Below are 14,166 nucleotides of genomic sequence, written 5' to 3'. Positions count from 1 at the left end.
TATAAGAACCCAGGGGAGTAGATATAAGAGCCCAGGGGAGGGGATATAAGAACCCAGGGGAGGGGACATAAGAGCCCAGGGGAGGGAATATAAGAGCCCTGGGGAGTAGATATAAGAGCCAAGGGTAGGGGACATAACAGCCCAGGGGAGGGGATATAAGAGCCCAGGGGAGTAGACATAAGAGCCAAGGGTAGCGGACATAACAGCCCAGGGGAGAGGATATAAGAGCCCAGGGAAGTAGATATAAGAGCCCAGGGGAGGGGACATAAGAGCCCAGGGGAGGGGATATAAGAGCCCAGGGGAGTAGATATAAGAGCCCAGGGGAGGGGATATAAGAGCCCAGGGGAGGGGACATAAAAGCCCAGGGGAGGGAATATAAGAGCCCTGGGGAGTAGATATAAGAGCCAAGTGTAGGGGACATAACAGCCCAGGGGAGGGGATATAAGAGCCCAGGGGAGTAGACATAAGAGCCAAGGGTAGCGGACATAACAGCCCAGGGGAGGGGATATAAGAGCCCAGGGAAGTAGATATAAGAGCCCAGGGGAGGGGACATAACAGCCCAGGGGAGGGAATATAAGAGCCCAGGGTAGGGGACATAAGAGCCCAGGGGAGTGGATATAAGAGCCCAGGGTTGGGGACAGAAGAGCCCAGGGGAGGGGATATAAGAGTCCAAGGGAGTAGATATAAGAGCCCAGGGTTGGGGACATAAGAGCCAAGGGGAGAGGACATAACAGCCCAGGGGAGGGGACTAAACAGCCCAGGGGAGGGGACATAATGTTTAGTGTCTTTGTGTATTTTAATATTTTAATTACTTATGCATTGTAGCTATGTAACTCAAGAAACACGTACACAAAACTCCAACATGTGCAGTATCAGCCACTGTGACACCAATCTGATTATTTGTAGCCGAACAAGTGTAGATGGCATTTGTCTGTGTCGACGAAAGTGTAATGTCAATCTCCGAGATCGTTACATATCCCCCGTCAGGCGATGGTTCCGTACGAGACCGTATATCAGACCCGCCAACTCCCTGGGGTATCCAGGTCACCACAGCAGCGGGGTTGCTATTTGAGGTTGTGCAGGTCAAGGTCAACATCTCTCCCGCCTTCGCTTCACGTGTTCCTGTTATCGTCGCCTTCGTAGGTGGAACTAAAGAGAACAAAATTGAGGATATAACAAATATTTAATTTCTTGTAGTCTGTTACCACTATTTTGTATGGAAGTTCCAATAATAACATACATAAACCACAAAACTTAATACCATAACAACATAAGCAAATTTTAACATGTTTTCTATAGGACATTTGAATGCAACTTCTTTTTACACATTTAACACAATACTATTACACTAGCTACTAATACTAACTCGTACCTCTTAGTGCGTAAATAAGGTTTTCTTAAGCTACCATCATTTTGAACGAAATATTTTAGATCTTGCACTCGAACAAAAATTTTAAATTTACAATTTTTAAAACTTGTGCTCAAAGAAGTTTATAAAGAACATTATGAAATAAATATTTCATTATCAAGTAATAATATCACAGCTAATTGCTTCAGTGGTAACAAATGCAGCGTGACCTATAATAAAACAATTTTCTCAAACGATTTTGAATTTCTGCAATTCAATGCGTTGTCTTCACAAAAAATGTAAATTTACGGGTTTATTTTGCCTGGGAGAACTGAATAAACCCTATTTCTTGAAAACAACTCAGCTATAACTATTATTTTCTTTAAACAATCAAGATATTCTCATTAAAACCAAATTCAAACTGTGAAATATAATCCACATAGAAGATCCATCATTACTTGCATCCAGTTTGATAACTTCGGCAAGTTGGCAAGACGAGAGTCAGCAAGACGGCAAGACGATGATAATCATATTGATCAGTGCCAAAAAAAAACTTTCTTTTCATACCTCTGTGCCGATTTCCCAAGAAATAAACCCTAATCCTGCCATCAGTCAGTCACAGGACAATACAAATATTTCACCATCTCATATCATCAACGTCCATTACTGTATTTGCTTGTTGTGTTCCGTAGACAGACCATATAGAAATAAATGACAATGAAATGAATGAAACGTCTTCAAAGTAAAGGCTTGTCTGTGATTTCCCTTGCGATGGAGCCAGGAAATATAACAATCTTTCGTTCAGATTTTTATATTACTGTATCATTTATGAATTCAAAATACAACTGTCTGCAAATGAACTTCGGGTTACAAGTTTTTAAATCATTGAACAATTGTGGCTTCGAGTCAACCTCAATCCACCAAGTGAATTCGAAATCAAGTGTAACTCGTAATACTGCATGTCGGACAACTTCCCACATCAAATAATCTGACTGCCCCCATCATCCATTTGGTTTCTACATGGAACTAACTTCTGAAGATGTGGGCTTAAACCTCCGCAAAGTATCAATACACCGAATCAATAGACTGGTTTCACTTCAATCGTCCAATTAAATTGTACCTTTATGTTACGCTCATAACGATGGGGCAGTGACAAATAAAACAAATGAAATCAGAGATGTTGAAACTGACGTTTGAAAGTCACTGCAGTGACAGCACCAACTACTTCATCGAACTTGTTTCTATCAGCTGATTAAAAAGGGACACAACTCCAGAAATATCAGAGTAGGGCCTAAAAAGACAACTTTTGGTTCGGGTTACCTGACCCTATCTACATAATAAGTCCCAACCCTACTGTTTTATAGTAAATTGGTAAAAAAAAATATTTAAAAAAATAGATAAATATTAAGGGTGTGTTGTAATATGTAGTTAAAAACCCTAAGGTGTTATTACATAAGATTACTAATCTTGAACACCATTCCCCATTGATGACAACATTTTAACATAAAGTCTAATTAAAATTTACCTGTTTTTGAAAAGGATGTTACTCTAACCAAATCATTTTTTTTTTTCCTCAATCAGACTTATTCCAAATATGCGTACGTTTCACACTAAATGCAAGCAAATAAAAGTAAAGTTTTGTTTTTGGAGTTATGGTAAAGAGCAGTTTTTGACGTATGGTATTTTTGCAACCATCAAATAGAGCCCACTGCATATAAATAATCTGACGAGTACATTGATTGCCATTGGCTAACGACAATTACGGCCATTTTGCACCCACAAGGATTAGGTGAGGCCATTTTTCTTCATCTTACATTCACCGTGGGGCATGCCAGCTAATCCCGGTAATCCTGATTGTCTGGAAGTGAATGTTTACCATTATTTAGGTGATGGAATGGTAAAAGGTCATATTTGGAGAGAAAATAATGCTTTTGCTTAGTGTTTTAGCAAGGGCACCATGTTAAACAAGAGAATGCATAGTTGTTTTCCATGTTTCTAAATCAGATGTAAATAAAACGATGGACATACTGTTCAACAACTATATTTGTCAAAACAGACTATAAAGAAACAATAAATTCTTAAAATAAAGAGATTACAGATAAAAATCCCAAATTTCCAAATAATTATTTGTATAATCATGTTTATATATTAAGTTCTCATTTCTAGTCAGTAAAGACCAGTATTTTTATAAAAATTAACTTCCTTCAGGCTGTCCAGCACTTTTTGGCAAGAAATAAGGGCTGATTTTAGGGATAAAAAAAATAATTTTAGGGCTAATTTAGGGCTAAAATTAGGATTAAGGGCTAAATATGGTGGTTCTAAACATCATAATGGACTTACCTCTGCAAATTTAACAAGAAATAAGCTCACATACTATAAGTACAGGCATGACATACACCAGGGTTCCATTGTCTCAGTTAATATTTTATGTTAAAAACACATTAAACATGAAATAGTGAGTGAGAATAGTTAAGTTTTATTTTCAAAACTGTTAAGGCAATTAGAGAAGAAAACTGAAAAAAGTAGGAATTGACATAATAAGGGATTTTTAAGGAATTCCCTTTGAATTTGGAGTTTTATTAGGAATTTTAGCAAAACTGAAAAAAATTGATCAATTCATTAACGAAACAGAGAATGCAAATATTTATTAACATCATAAAATGATTGACAATTTGTAGACCAAAAACAAGTAGTTTTATTGAACCAACAGCATTGTCAATTTAAGTGATCATGGATAGACCGATTATGTCCAAAAGTAAATACACAAATCAAATTGGAAATCGAAACAAAATAGAAATAAACTTAGCGGAGACAATGGTCTGAAATTTCCAATTACTTCTCTTTTTTACCATACGGGTAATGTTTCCCAGCTTTCAGACCTTGTACGAAAATGGAAGCAGACGCAATATAAGAAACCGCTCGTGGTGATTCCTGTCAACATTTCCGTGTTTATGTCGTCTGGCCCGCCGGAGCCCACTGACAACCCCCACAAAGTTACATTATATTGGATTTGTAAATGTAATTTAAAACAACAATTACCAGACATTTCCAGGGGAAAAAAACTTCAGCAGAAAAGAGTTCATGTCTGAGTAAGATTATTACTCAAACTTTAATGACTATTGGCGAAAGACAAGACCAAAAGTTCCATTTTTATAGGAAATTTAAAACTCAGACATACATATTTTTTTCCTTTTAAGTGAAGCCTAAAGATCTAAGCTATATGGAAAAACCAAAAACAATTAACTGTGAGTATCATTAATGTGTCTACAGCTCGGCTTCGTATAATCACAACACTTATCTCATTTTATACAAAACCATATATAACCACAGCAGAGTGCATCTCTATGTCGACAAAACACCATCAGTGTGACAAAGCCCGGCTGTTCCTTGTAACAAGCTCACCACAAAAGTCTATCCATCAAGAACACCAAAGTTCAATGGCTATTCTAAGGCTTAGTGTGTATCTCGGATGGAAAAGGGTTGTAACTCCAGAAAAAGTTTGGTAGCAGTGATTGACACAATTTGACATATTTTCATTTTCAAATAATATTAAGTTATTTAACAATCATGAACATTTTAGCATCGGTGTAACAATCATGAACATTTTAGCATCGGTGTAACAATCATGAACATTTTAGCATCGGTGTAACAATCATGAACATTTTAGCATCGGTGTAACAATCATGAACATTTGACCATCAGTGTAATGATCATGAACATTTGACCATCGGTGTAACGATCATGAACATTTGACCATCAGTGTAACAATCATGAACATTTGACCATCGGTGTAACAATCATGAACATTTGACCATCAGTGTAACAATCATGAAAATTTGACAATCGGTGTAACAATCATGAACATTTGACCATCGGTGTAACAATCATGAACATTTGACTATCGGTGTAACAATCATGAACATTTGACCATCGGTGAACAATCATGAACATTTTAGCATCGGTGAAACAATCATGAACATTTTAGCATCGGTGTAACAATCATGAACATTTGACCATCGGTGTAACAATCATGAACATTTGACCATCTGTGTAAAAATCATGGAACATTTTAGCATCGGTGTAACAATCAAGAACATTTTAGCATCGGTGTAACAATCATGAACAATTGACCATCAGTGTAACAATCATGAACAATTGACCATCAGGGTAACAATCATGAACATTTAACCATCAGTGTAACAATCATGAACATTTGACCATCGGTAGTAACAATCATGAACATTTGACCATCGGTAGTAACAATCATGAACATTTGACCATCAGTGTAACTATCATGAACATCATGTTATTATTTTTAACAGATCTGTTTTCTGACCAAAGTCATGAAGCTGGCCATTTTGACATTTCCCCAATTCCTCTTTTCAAAAGGATTTAGGGTTAAATCAACATTAACAGGGAAGTTTTGGTAAGTTACTGAGCATTTTCTTCTTGTTATGCTTAATTCCTTATAGAAAACTTCTACTCACAGTGCACTGCCAATTTTCTAGAACTGGTGAAGGGTGTTTGGGCGTTGACAATGTTCCAGGCCTCACATCTGTACTCCGCATCATTGTCAGATTTCTGGGCGACAATGATGAGCTCGTTGTACGCATAGTCCACGCCAGATTTATAGCTAAAGTCAACTTGAGTGTTGTCCTGTTGGGAAGAAGTAACAGTTTAGGCTAAAATTGGTTAAATAAGTATTTTGCTAATATTATAAATAATAGCAGTTGACAGATTATCACAATGTTATCATGATATTTGATAAAAGTAAGTATAAAATAGCAAGAAAAAGTGCAACTAGCATTATTGAAGTACACGTAAACAGAATTTAGAGGTAAGCATAAATGGTTATTTAAGACTCTCCTCAGCAGTACTATCCAACTTTTTGCTAAATATTGCTTAAACTTTGTGAGGGTTTTCTTTTTGCCAATATGCAAGATTCCATCACATATTAAATATATACCAACGCAAAGGCTTGTGTGTCGTTTTTTCTTCAGTCCAACAAAGGGCATAACACAACAATTATCATTAGAGCCAGAGTTAACGCCCTTGCATTACATGTGTTCATCATGTCTAATGCAACATGCTTACCAAGTATAGCCCAAATTTTTTTTGGAATAGTTTTTGAAGTTTGGCCAAGATTCAAATTCTTGCATGACGAGAACAAGAAAACAAAGGCTATGACAATATCTCCACTTCTTTACAAGCTAAAAAATGTTCAATGCTATTTGTATATGAATGCTATTCAGGAGGGATTCATTTTCAGACTGTTAAGCAGTGTTACATAGAAAAGGAAAAATAAAGTAGGTGTTTTCGTTACAAAATCATTGGAGTTTAAGTTTTTGCGCCCAAAAGTCGGTAAATAAGTAGAACTCTACTTCAGTTTTTTTTAAGTGCGTTTAGATACATACTTAAAATACTTAAACGCTTTATACAGAAGCTTACTTTAACACCATTTCCCAATGATGAAAATAATGTTCCTATATAAAGCCTAATAAAATAAATAAATGAAATAAAATAAAAAGCCTACCCTAAATATTTATGAAAAGGTCATGTAACTGTAACCAAATCATGAATTTTTTTTGTTGACAAAAAATATGTACTGTATATTCCAAAAAGTATGAAAAATTAGGCAAAACTGGTCAATTCAAGAAGGTAGGAAAAATAGGTAAACTTTTTTTTTAAGTTCTTATATATTATCTCTATAACTAGATATTTCACCAACAAACACTTTCATGAAGTTTGGTGGAAATTGGATGAGAAATGTTCAAGTTAGAGAGCGGACAAAGCTAAAATGGACAATTTTGACAAATTCAGGGGCCCATAACTCTGGAGTGCCTAAAGCGATTTGGCTGGTTACTGAACTTGACCGAGATATTTCACCAACAAACACTTTCATGACGTTTGGTGGAAATTGGATGAGAAATGATCAAGTTAGAGAGCGGACAAAGCTAAAATGGACAATTTTGACAAATTCAGGGGGCCATAACTCTTGAGTGCCTAAAGCGATTTGGCTGGTTATCGAACTTGACCTAGATATTTCACCAACAAACACTTTCATGAAGTTTGGTGGAAATTGGATGAGAAATTTTCAAATTAGAGAGCGGACAACATTGTGGAGCCGCCCGCCCGCCGCCCGCCCGCCATGGGTGTTCCCATAATACGGCCGTATAAGAACAGTAGTGTCGGCGCCTATTTTGTAGGTAGGGTTGGGTAACTCAAACCAAATGGATTTTTTTTTAGGCCTTATATTTTATATCGAAAGGCTCATACCTTAAACCAGGCGATCTGTGCCAATGGGTTCCCTCCGGTTGATTTACACGTCATGGCGACTGTGTCGTTGACGGCCACGGCCTCGTCCATTTGGTATCCAGTAATGACAGGCTCCCCGGGAGGAACTGAAGTATGGAGACATAATGTGGGTTTCTAAAAGAGTGAGCAATTTGAACCTGGAAGTTTTAAACATTTAGGTACACATTATGGAAACTGTGTGGTTGGCTGACACTTATGAAATACATTAACACAAGGTGACATCCTTATACTGAGCAATATCCATTGGTTGATCCCTCGGTCAAGGTACACGTTTCAAAAATTGTGTCCTTGGCCGCCTTAAGTAAATACATAACGGAAACTTTGTCGTTGGCTGACTTGAAAGAAATATGCTGACTTAAGAGAAATATGTAAATATTCTAATATCTAGTGATTCAAGTTAAGGTTTCCTGCCAGTCAAGGTAGATCATGCTGTCTTGCTAATCTTGTATCATGAAATAACAGCTTCCCATTATAACAGACTCCAAGAGTGGAATTTGAAAGGATCCAATCATATTGGTACAAAATTGTTCAACTTATTTTCCATAAAATTTACACCATTGGGGACATCCCGGTAAATAATTTTAGTGTGTTTTCAATTGTATTAAATACAGTAAATCTTATTTGGGAGTAATAGTGCATCTTTAAGTAGACTTAATTTTCAATAATGTTGCCTTTTTGTTTGACGATGGACTCCAGTCTTTATCGTCATATGATTTTATGGTTATTGAATAAAGCTAATAAATGAACTATTATTATATTTTTCCAGACAATATTGAAAGTAGTCTCATTAAATTTATGGGTGAACATGTTCCACATTTGTCTATTGGCAACTGTAATCAATTTTCATCATTTTCATGGAGAGACATAAAGACTGGACAAAGTATAGGCCTTTGAGGCATAAATCAACGACGCATAACAAGGAACAAAGCCTAGAAACAATTATTACGGTAGAGACCAAAAGACGGTGGACCGGCCATAAACTACGCCAAATCTGGCATACGTCTTGGCAATATCACGACCACGGGTAATCATGACTTATACGGGCCTTATTGAGGCTTCCCCGAGAAAAATAACGCTGAAGACAATTTTCTCTGCATGAGGAAACAGACAGTTTTGTTTGTTAGGATCTGCTCTGAGCCAAGGGCATGAGCACGTCTATTGATTGCCGCACGTATTAGGGAATTTCATTACACCGGACAGGGCCTGTTAGCTGTTGCGATACAATGACAGTTTGGTGTTCTAGTGTGAAGCCGAGTGCTGATACAATGTAGGAATTGAATGTGATTCTGAGGAATCGGGCACAATAATAACTTGTCACAGGCTCGCGATGTACAACTATTCATTATTGGCAGATTGCAACGGGTCTAATGTGATGGCTGTTTACTCAGGACAATGATTGAGACGTCTTCATACAAATGTCCTCAGACATTACAACACATTATATTCGTTGATGAAATATGGAAATATGGACATCTTTTGGAAAGACGGACAATCATTATGTTTTTTTTCCTAATATTTGACTAAACCAGATATTGATGGTACCACAAAAGACGAAAGCTATTACCAAAGATTTATGGGGATGAAATGTCATTTTCAAATAAAGCACTCCGGAAATGTACTTTATTACTTGAATAAAATGAAAATACCTATAATTATCCCATGCACGCCTCATTTATCTTTGTAAATACACAGTAATGATATTTCATCCAACGCACAGTCATGACTGACATGATAAATGTTTAATACGGCAAATTTGATCACATAACAGAATTGGTGGTTATTCATACTCATAAATGTAATACGAACACTCGGTATCATCATAGTTATGACAATTGTTAAATATTATAATGATCATGTTAAACCATGGGGTGGTCCAATGACTATCTCCATTGAAAACTACAAAGAATGTGAATACTTTTTATCATTTTTAAAGTAATTATGACATTATTATGTGATGGAGATTAAACTTGAAAAATTGCTTCATATTAATTTTATCTCTTATGACAAGCGGAAGGGTTTCAAATTTAAAATACAAATTCATAGTGAAAGCTATGATTAAAATTATAATATTAGCTTGACTTTGTGTGGTAAAAAAGTCATTTCCAAAACATATTCGCTGACCGCCGAAGAGACCCTAATTTTGTTGAAATATATTCATATAAAGTCAAGAAATATGATATTGTGGAATCAAATAGGATCTGAGTGTAAATTAATGTCACATTTTTTTATTTAAGTTAAGATCCTTCAAACTCTTTGGTAAAAACTAATTCATTTTAGCAATCTTGAGTCTGTTTCCTGGGCAGAAACCAGTACTGTGTCCTTTTCTGAGAGGCAATGAAAAAGTAACCCTGGTGGGAATAAAACCCACAACCTCTTGGCTGAGAGGCTGGCACCTATAACACTAGACCACTCTCACCCTGGTGGGAATCAAACCCACATCCTCTTGGATGGATGAGAGACTGACACCTATATCGCTAGACCACTCTTGTCCCTTAAATCTTGAACTGGACAACCACAAAACTCAAAATTGATCAATAGTGTTATACCTAATAAAAACATTTGCATTTAAATACCAGTATTTGTTCAGAGCAAGTGAGACTAAAAAAAACATCAAGCAAGCTAACATTGTCTGAATATTGAAAACAATAATAGTGCAAAATCATTAATAAATAATAATACAATTTTCGGGCCATTTTTTATAAGAAGATAATACCTCAGAAGCATGAACATTTTGAAAGCTATTTATTAGCTGTATCATTACTTAGTGTTCGAAAATATATTTTGTCCAATAGGATTGCAGTATTTTTATTATCTGCTATACATTTTCTTTGGTAATTCGGCAGTCAGCCATTATGGATTTTAATCCAGTGAATTGTCGAATTTAAACAAAGGCTAGACTAATAGACAAAATATTATCTTGATCTCTTACTAGGTTAAAGGGTTATTTGTATGCACTTACTAAATTATTTTGGTATATATACATACATTTTAACTTTTAACCTTTACTAACTAATATTCCTTTTTACTTACACTGAACACTAAGTGTAATTGAAGTTCGTAGCGGCCCATTTATAAGCGCATTGTTGTACGCCTGACACGTGAACCTCACATTGTTGTCGTCCGGATATTTAGGAGTAATGGTCAGTATACTCTGGGCATTTTCCCGCTTATCGTTATCGACAGGGGTCACACTGTACACAACATTCTCCGTGATTTCCTCGTCATTTCGGAACCACTTGATATTCGCTGCGGGACGTCCCATGGCTGACCTACATGTAAGCTGTAGTGTCGGCTTAGTGTACAAAACCTCGACAGTCGAGCCATTGGTATGGTTCACTATTTCTGGCGTATTCGGTGGTACTGAAAAACACAACAAATTCTGCAACAACAACAACAACAACCTTAAATGCATTGGTGATGTTCATCGTAACAGCATAAAACACACAAATGAGTAACCATGTGAGGTATCGTATATAATTATCGGTTATACATGTTATTGATTTATAATTTTGAAAATCTAGGTGGGGAAAATGTAATAACATCGATTTGACATTATAAAGATTCAAATTAATCTAACATTTCGAGATTCAGCAAAAAGGAAATGTCATAAACTGAAAGAAAATATTAAATAAATAATTGTTAAAAATCTAAGCTAATACAATAGGATGAATAACAACTTTATAAATGTAACTAAATAATGTTCTTACTATCTGGGTCAATGGGGATTGCACTGCAAACTAAGTTAACATGCTTATCTTTTTGTTTGTAAAACATAAATTTACATCGGTGATTTACCTAGAATGGTAAGGTGTGCCTTCGCTTTTAGCGGAGGGTTGTTTTCTGCGGGCTGAACTTGGCACTCGAAGTCATCATCGTCTCTGAGTTCAGTGTTCGTGATCTGAAGGTTGTACTCGGTCCGATCGTCACCTATTACGCTATACCGCCCATCAAATCCAGGAATGTTTCGCTCAAAGCCTGAAATCAAAAATTTAACCATTAATAATTTGCATAAAAAATTTACTCAATTTTTTTTGGCCATTCCATGCATCTAGGACTGCATAATACAACTTAAGTATTTGCCATAACTGTGAGTAAGGCTGCTCTTGAGCCCATTGAATATCAATTATTTTATTACAACTGTTTTGATTGGTTCTTGGTTTTCAACAAGGCACCATCAAAATTGTCAGCACTCAATATACTTCGGCTTCGGTGTCAAAATGGCGGCCGTTGGTGGAATTACAGGAAAACCAAAAAATGGGAAACACCTAAATGGCGGCAATGTTGAAATATTTTTTGTGAGACTAAGTGTTTATTTTAACTAAACTGACATGTCCATGAAGTGTTTATATGTTGTTGTTTTTTGTAAATTAAATCAGGAAAGCATTAAAACCAGTTGATATACATTATTTATTTTTTTTGTCTTTTTGTTGACTATTTAATGACATGTTTGTTCGGACAGGCAAATATTTTTTCGGACCAGCTAAAACATCCAATGTGCCTCTCCGGTGGATAGGCAATTTTTTTCCAATTTCGGGAAGACTGCAAAAGTGGTGAAAAAAACCTCTTATGTGTCTCTTGTCAATGTCATTTGCTCAGTGTACAATATACCAGTAACTGCATGGTGCAAAGGTGTTAGATAACAGGGCATTTTCAGTAGAATTCAGGAAGAGGCTTGGCCTTTTCATTTAGGGAAAATTTAACATGTAAACATTTCAAATTTGGGAAAAAATCACAGTGTTGCATGTAAATGCTTAAAGCTCATGTATTGAAATTAATGAAGGATTGACACACGATTAGAAACATAATGACATAAGAGTTGCTTTAACAATTATAACTTAATTACAAGCAACGATTCCGTGATAAAAAAAATGGAGGTTTTTTTACACATTTTTTTTAAGAAATTGATTATATAAATTGGAAACAAAATATACTTGTTTTCAATTTGGAAAAAGCTGAATAATTAGGCCTCTGCTAAAGAATGTGAAAAAGCTCTGTATTATTTTAATAAGAATTTAAAGACATGTCCCAAAATGTGTCTTGTTTAATTGCATTATATTACAGAAATTATTTTGGTTTATTTTTAGAAGAGTGTTGTCAACAAGAAATGTCATGTAACAGCAATTTTAATCAAAATAAATGCTGAGATAATTGTGCCTTCTAAAAGCCTTTCATATCCACTAATTGCAAGCAAAATAAGGCTGAGATTTTGAAAGCGATTTCCAACAACATACAGAAAATCTTAAAGGCACTCACTCATGTTTTTTTATAAAATGCACTTTTTTGGTACGATGAAATAAAGGGCCGATTGTTCAGAACTTTGTTATAGTTAACAACGTTGTTAACGCCATCGTTGTTAACATTCAAATCAATATTGCTCTGTAAGTTGCACAGATACATTTATGATCTACAGTATTCCTAACAAGATTTGAAACATCTGTTTCAGCTGTACTTGTCTTTTTTAAATACATAAGCACATCATCAAATAGTTCACCTTTAAAAGTTACCAACGATGTCGTTAATCCCGTTGTTAACCTTAACAAAGTTCTGAACAATCGAGCCATTAAAAATGTGTAGCAAATCATTTTTAAGGTTAAAAACTCAGATACCAAAACCTGAATCCTTCAGCAAATGCTGATATTTGATCAAATATCATCTTTGAAGACCACAATTTTCATTAGCATTAACAAGGCTAATGTTCTCTTAACTTTGTTGTTGCATGATTGGTTGATAGACATTATCATGTGATGTTATCAATGTATTGTTAAGAGGACAAAATATCCAACACTTTGGTTAAAGTTCTGGTGGCCTTATGGTTTCGGCATCAGTTTATTAATTTTTTTCTTCACTTTACCAAAACCAAAATCTTTTTTATACTGTAAATGTAATTTTTTCTGCGATTTCAATACCATAGAGTTAATTATTGAAAGCCGATAATGATAGAATAAATGTTTTCAGTTGCCAGGAAAAAAAATATTTTTTTATCCAAAATCATGAGCCAGTCCCTTTAAGTGTGAAAAAAAGACATAATCTAAAAAATATTTTAGTGGAGTTAAATTCAGAGCAAATCTTTTCCATTTATCAAAATGTCCCAGATAAACTTCAAAATAAAGAAAATCTTGATTGTGACTTGGTTTTTTTGCTTCTATCTTAGAAACATTAGAACAAAAAAAATCATCAAAAAGGCAGGAGAAATGTCAACAGCATCATGTTATCAGTCAATATCAAGAATCTTAACACAGGATTCTAATAAAGTATGTGATAATCAAGTTGCATAGTTAGCTTCCGTGCTTCCCGCCCGTACAGCACCGAGCCACCATTTTACAGGAATTTACAGGAAAAAAGTGACTTGGCCATTTCCCGTTACACGGAAAACCTGCCATCATAAAACTTGATAACATCATCTGATCCAATATCACACATTTTCCAATTTCAAAAAGTACAAAAAGGAGGCATCCCTATTAAGAGGAGTTGAAAAAAATGTTGATAAAAATTTTATTTCAAAA

General features: G+C 35.4%; 1 protein-coding gene across 1 annotated transcript in view; it reads right to left on the bottom strand.

The window, feature by feature from the left end:
- LOC128234398 (nephrin-like) overlaps positions 1-14,166 on the bottom strand; it is a 106,743-nt gene that overhangs the window by 29,522 nt on the left and 63,055 nt on the right. Inside the window, 5 exon segments of the mRNA XM_052948612.1 lie at positions 850-1,149; positions 5,836-6,004; positions 7,625-7,749; positions 10,694-11,023; positions 11,459-11,638. Coding sequence (XP_052804572.1) covers positions 850-1,149; positions 5,836-6,004; positions 7,625-7,749; positions 10,694-11,023; positions 11,459-11,638 — 1,104 coding nt within the window.

This window comes from Mya arenaria, chromosome 5, assembly GCF_026914265.1.
Source record: "Mya arenaria isolate MELC-2E11 chromosome 5, ASM2691426v1".
Classification (NCBI taxonomy): domain Eukaryota; kingdom Metazoa; phylum Mollusca; class Bivalvia; order Myida; family Myidae; genus Mya; species Mya arenaria.
This window is presented reverse-complemented; position numbering and strand designations above follow the sequence as displayed.